We start from the raw sequence: 6662 nt of genomic DNA, 5'->3' as shown, positions 1-6662 counted from the left end.
CTCTCATAAATACATATTTATATCCACCGAAATCCATTTTCGGTAGCTCTACCAAGAAGAGAAAATAAAAATCGTCAAATTAAAATGACGTTAAAATATTCCGCAATATTAATTGTTCAACCATGAACTATAGCATGCATTTTATTTAAAAATAAACGTCCACTCACGAATTAGGCCTAAGCCTGATGTCAATCTGGGGTCTCGTCTGCTCGAGCCTCTTCACGTCCTGTTCCAAATATAATATTAATTCCCAACCAATATCCAATATTTAATCAAAATAGGCAAAATTACCCGAGAGCCATAATTACGCTCATTATTGCCTAACTTCGATATTCTTACATCGGACGATCCGAACTTAAATATCATACTCCACAGTCGTAAATACAACCTCTCCAAAATACGACTTAAATCCAACGGCCGGATTCTACATTAATTATCCGCCAAAAATACCACACTTCGGAAATTCATAAACCTATCCAAAACTCATCCAAAAATTCCATAACTCACTTCAATAAACTCCCCTTAATATTCCAAATTTAACAACATTAAAATCTCCCAGCCGGCAGCGGCGGCCGGAGGTCAATTCCGGCGACCTCCAAAACCTATGAAATTTTAACAGCATCTTCCTCTCATCAAGCTCTACAACTTTCATAACTAGCACAAACACCAATTCCAAGCCTAACTAGGGCAATCGACTAAAAACATCAAAAACACCATAAAACTTCCACCTCAAATTTCTCCTTACCTAGCTCAAGAGGGAGTGAGTCCTTTTAGGACAAGGTTGCTGGGTTGGAGGGCTACAAAACCATACCAAGCTTGCCCGGATTGGTGGCCGGAGGAGGAAGTTCCGGCGAAGGGAAGGTTTGGACAGTCGGACCTTACGGGCGGCACCGCTCACACACGGCGGCGCTAGGGGGGCTGCTACCGGCCTAGAATGGAAGCTGGGAGGGAGACCGACCGAACGGGACCGGTCCGGCGGCGAACGGAGGCCGGACGGCGGCGGGAGGGCGGCCGGAAAACTGGGCAGCGGGAGGCTCGGGTGCGGAGAGGAAATCGGGGGGGAGAGAGAAAGAAAAGAAGAAGAAAAATGGGGTTTGGGCTCGGCCCAGCCGACCCAACACTCCCTTTTTAACCCAAACTTTCAAAATTCAACACCCCGAAAAATAATACCCGAATAAAAATTACCTTTTACTAGCTAAAATTTACTATTTTTACCGTCGTCGTATTTTCCTCATACGAATAATCCTCTGCACATAATCGTCCCCGAAACCCCTCCTAGGGACCATTAAACTATTTACTCAATGATCGGGCGGTAAAAATTACTTATTATAATCACGCTAGTAAATAAGGTAAAAATATAAGGGTCGGGATGTGACAAGATGAGTCTCCTTTTTCATGGCGATGGATTAACTGATCTTGATGTAAGTCTGTCCTTATGCATAAAGGCTTTATTAGGTTATTAGTAATTTTTTTTTTTTTTTGTACAATAGGTTATTAGAACTTGATAATTGAGAAGTCCCAGCATATAGCATTAGTAGCTATATATACCCTATGTGGCTGAGCAGCTTCTTTAGAGTCTAGAGCAGCTTCTTTATTTGTCTTTTGTCATATGCTTACAGTAATTCAAATAGAAGATGATGATGAAGATAGCAGGATATCTGATTTGGATGGACATCCTATGGTTGTGAACCGTCAAGATAACACTGAAGAAAACTTGTATGGAGTAATTGTGAATAGTGAGGAGGAAGCATACGATCTCTATTTCGAGTATGGTGTTAGAATAGGGTTCAGTATTTGGATTGACCAGAAGAGGAAAATCAACAATGTTGTGAGGCAAGTGAATTATTGTTGTTCAAAAGAAGGTTTTAAGCTAGACAGTGATCCTTCAGAAGAGAACCAGACTTACAGGCTTGACACCAGAACCGGTTGCCCAACAAAAATTCGATTTGGATTGCAAGATAATAATTTATGGAAAGTGACTTTCTTTGTTTCTGAACACAACCATAGGCTTGCAACACCAGAAGAGAGACAATTTTTGCGCTGTAATCGAAAAGTTGCAGAAGCTCATAAAGGGGTGATTAGATCAATGAAAAGCGCAGGCATGAGTACTGTTAATACATATTCATATTTATCAGAAGAAGTTGGGGGACCTCAAAACGTTGGATTTACAAAGATCGACTGCTATAATTTTGTAAGCAGGGAGAGAATGATCATGCTTAAAGCAGGGGATGCTCAAAGCTTGATAAATTTATTCAAGGAAAAGCAAATTGAAGATCCAATGTTTTTCTACACCGTGCAAGTGGATCAAGAAAATCGGATGACAAACTTTTTCTGGAGAGATGGAAAGTCGAAAACCGACTTTGAATGCTTTGGCGACGTAGTAGTATTTGATACTACTTACAGAACCAATAAATATAACATGATTTGTGCTCCTTTCGTTGGCGTTAACCACCATTGGAAGAATGTGTTGTTTGGGTGTGCGTTTTTGCTAGATGAAACGACTGATTCATTTATCTGGTTATTTGAGACATTCTTGCAAGCGATGGAAGGTAAAAAGCCGAAGACTATATTCACTGATCGATGTCAAGCAATGGCAAATGCCATCGAGAAGGTTTTTCCAGATTCACGTCATCGGTTATGCTTGTGGCACATATCAAAGAATGCGGTACAGAACTTAAATTGCATTCATAATCCTGAATTTAGTGAGCTTTTCAAGAAGTTTCTTTTCGGACGTGTGACAGAATATGAATTTGAGTCTACTTGGACTGAAATAACAGAGAAGTTTGACCTTACAGAGAAAGAGAGCACATGGCTCCAGACACTCTATGATATTCGTGAAAAATGGTGTGCGCTATTTAGCAAGGATACATTTTCTGCCGATATACTATCTACACAGAGAAGTGAGAGCACAGACAATGTGTTTACGAACATGTCTACTAAGACAATGAGTCTTACTGAATTTGTGGATCAATATGACAAACAGGCAGAACAAATGCGTTCAAGTGAATTGGAAGAGACTTTTCGATGCAATAATGGAATACCTTCGAGGGCTGCAAAAAGTAGTGGAATTAAGAAGCAAGCTGGTATGGTCTACACCCGAAAAATTTACAATTTATTTGAGTTTGAATTTATTGCTAGCTTAGCAGTGAAGATGGAGGAAGTTGGAAATGATGGAACACTGCAAAAATTTGAACTTAATGAGGAGGGCCATAAAAGAGTGTACATTGTCCAATTCAATTCTTCGAATATGACCATATGTTGTATTTGTCAGATGTATGAATCTAAGGGTTGGTTATGTCGTCATGCTTTGAGGGTGCTAAATGTGAAAAATGTTACTCAAATTCCAGCACAGTATATTCTGAAGAGATGCACAAAAGATGCAAAGAAAGGAGTAGAGGAAAACAATGTAGAACTACAGGTCAAGGAGAAATCCACTGTGACATTGCGCAGGAATTCTTTGATGCGAAAAGCTTATGGTATAATTAGTAAGGGAGTGCAAAAGCTGATAGAAGCATAAGACTTGATCGAAAAGAACATGAAGAAGTTGTCTATTGGGGGAGATGTCAATGAACGAATTAATGAAGGTTCCAGTGTCAATACTTCTAATGCTGGTGGTAACAAGAATGAAACTTTATTTGATGAACCACCAATACTAAATCCAGTAGGAGTGTGGCCGAAAGGCATGACTAATAAAAGAATGAAAGCAGCAATGGAGAAGAAGCAAAATAAAAAAGCACCAAAAGGTAGAGGTTCTGGTAAGTGTAGCATTGTAATCACGTTTTGTGATGTTTGTGCATTATCTGATCTATTTTTCTAATTTATAGTTTTCTGTTTTCTTATTATGTTATGTAGGAAAAATAAAGCCTCCAAACAATGGAGCGCCCTCACGTGCATCACTGCCTGTAGTCCATAATTCAGACTTGCTTCACCAATTTGGAGCATCGAGTGGAACATATCCTATTAACCAGGTACAATTTTCGTTAAATGATTATTTTAATTTTACTATTTTCAATCTCTTTGCTTCATGATCACATTCTTGTTTATTATTTGCAGCAATTTTCAGCTATGAGCTTTCCGACAACTAATGTTTATGCTCCTTACACTTTATATAATCAGGTAAGTCAAATCGTAGTCAAGTGAATGCTTTGTGTTTTATTTATTTTATACTTTTTTAGAATATGGCCTTATACATATTGTTAATTGTTTTATATGTTAGAATCCTACTTTTGTGTCGCCATCTTCTCAACACAATTTAACATATGCAAATATGCATCAAGCCGATATCTATTTCACACAATTGAATCAGGTATATGTCATACCTTTATCGTTAAAGTATTATTCATGTTCTTTGTTATCACACTTCATATATATTTATTTTGGTAATAGAATTCCACCCCAAGGATTGCTACCAATTTGATTAGTCAAATTCCTCAACAGAGCCAGGTATGAATATGAATGATATTATCTTAGTACGACAAATTGAATTTTTTTATTTACTTATTGTTAACAAAAATACTTTGTCATGCATGTAGGAATTTTATTCAAATAGTTACGAGCAACTATCTGATAGAGGAAAAAAAGTCCAATGATATAAGATCTTGCGCACACAAGTAAAATGGATTGTGCAGCTGCAGTCTTAATATGCATTTGCTATGATACTTAAAAGAAGAAGAATTTTGATACGGGAGAAACATCCGACAGGAGCAGTTTGGGAAATACTCTTTAGAGATTATGGCATTTTTATTTTGTTGGATAATACTCAATTGAAATGAGTTTTGGTTATGTTAAAGACCCATTTGTTTGATATTTCAATGACTTTCGACTGTTTGGGTTTAGTATTTGACCAAACCTATAATATTTCATCTCTATCATCTTTCTTATTGGCCATTTTGTCATAACATAGCATGCACCTATACAATAGATAGAGTAAATAGACCTATCACAGACATACAGAGGTACAATACCACTCATGCACAAATAAACCTGTACATATTCTCAATTTTTTTTGCTTGTATATCAAATCTATTAACTTCAGATCTTTGTTAAAAATTAAGTACATTATATGGTCAGACAAATAAATCATTGAGGTCAGACAAATCCCTGCCTTCATCTATTCACCCAAAACCATGCCTTTGTTGTTTATCCTTTTTAATGGAGCCTGCAATTATATTCATGAAGCCCCATACTGCATAAGTACCTTAAACTTCTGCTTGAAGACAACTAGCGGATCCTTATGAGCTAGTTCGTGCCCATTATAGTCCATGCAATTCACTGGCTTTCATTGTCATTGATCAAAATTTTATCTAGTGAAGTAATACCTGTAAAAAAGAAGAAAAGATGGAGATCAGCTTTGACCACAAAAGAGGAGAAAAGAAATTACTGAGTGACAGTTTTTTATCAATCTGTATACCTCTCATGTATCAGTCCTACGTCAGAGCCTTTAAATATCCACAGGCTAAAACTCCATGTCGATTGTCCACTTTTAACTTTTAAGATCAATTCACTTCTCTACTAGTAGAGAAATTTTTCGATGCAACCGTAGCACCACCTGTCATAGTACAGTGGTCCTACGCTCCAATAACAAGTTTACACGTGACTCTTTTTAACATGTCAGACAAGAGTTAATAAACAATATAGTAAAACCAGACAACCATAGGAAAAAAGAAAACGTCAGTCTCCCGTTAACTTTGTCGTCTCCCATTAAACTAATAGCAGAGATCTCTAAACAAAATCTGGGTTCCTTCAGTCTCTCTTACTGTTCGTTCCCTCTACCCTCAAATTTGGGTCGATCCACTAGTGTATGTTTTTGTTCACATAAGGGTATTGAAAAAGAAGCAAAACGGAAGAGATAGAAAGATCCAAGGTCTTGAAGAAGTCGGTCCAGAAACTATTGTAGTGAGGGAACCATTAACCATCTGTCTCGTGTAAGTATGTTTTTTGGTGAAAAGAGCAAGAGGAGCATGGTCTTAATTTGACTTCTTCAACCACAGGAAAAAAGAAAACGTCAGTCTCCCGTTAACGCTGTCGTCTCCCATTAAACTAATCACCCAGGTAAAACCCTAAGGTTGTGTAAAGACTGCAAAAACTCACCATCGAAGAAAAAGACTGTAGAGTCTGTAACTTGTCAGTTTACTACAGTTTGCTACGGTTTTACTATATTGTTTATTAACTCTTGTCTGACATGTTAAAAAGGGTCACGTGTAAACTTGTTATTGGAGCGTAGGACCACTGTACTATGACAGGTGGTGCTATGGTTGCATCGAAAAATTTCTCCCGAATGATAAGTAAATCCACGAAAGAATATCAGTGTCCCATTTTGACTTGCCACAATGGGGTTTTCCTAGAAACTTGTAATTATATCCTTGGTGACTTGGTGTACGTTTCTATTTTCCTATCTCCATTTTTCTCTTTCGTTCTTTCATTTTTAAATATATTGACACCCGAAGTTGAATTCTCCCCAAAAAAAAAAAAAAAAACCTTGTAGTTTTGAGTGGTTTTGACAAGGTTCTAAAACTCGCTACTCGGTAGTCGGTCGGCCGGCCGGTGAGTAGCGAGCAGAGGAGTACTCGGCCGAGTACTCGGGGAGTACTCGGATTCTAATTTCTGGTATTTTTTTATTATTTTAAAACAGATAATCTAATATATAATGTCTAAAATAATAA

General features: G+C 37.6%; 1 protein-coding gene across 1 annotated transcript in view; it reads left to right on the top strand.

The window, feature by feature from the left end:
* Positions 1–3517, top strand: part of LOC101312698 (protein FAR1-RELATED SEQUENCE 5-like) — a 4166-nt gene extending 649 nt beyond the window's left edge. The window contains exon 2 of the mRNA XM_004292687.1: positions 1620–3517. Within this exon, the coding sequence (XP_004292735.1) occupies positions 1620–3517 (1898 nt within the window). The remainder of the gene's footprint in view (positions 1–1619) is intronic.
* Positions 3518–6662: the final 3145 nt, after the last annotated feature.

Source organism: Fragaria vesca, linkage group LG2 (genome assembly GCF_000184155.1).
Source record: "Fragaria vesca subsp. vesca linkage group LG2, FraVesHawaii_1.0, whole genome shotgun sequence".
Lineage (NCBI taxonomy): Eukaryota > Viridiplantae > Streptophyta > Magnoliopsida > Rosales > Rosaceae > Fragaria > Fragaria vesca.
This window is presented reverse-complemented; position numbering and strand designations above follow the sequence as displayed.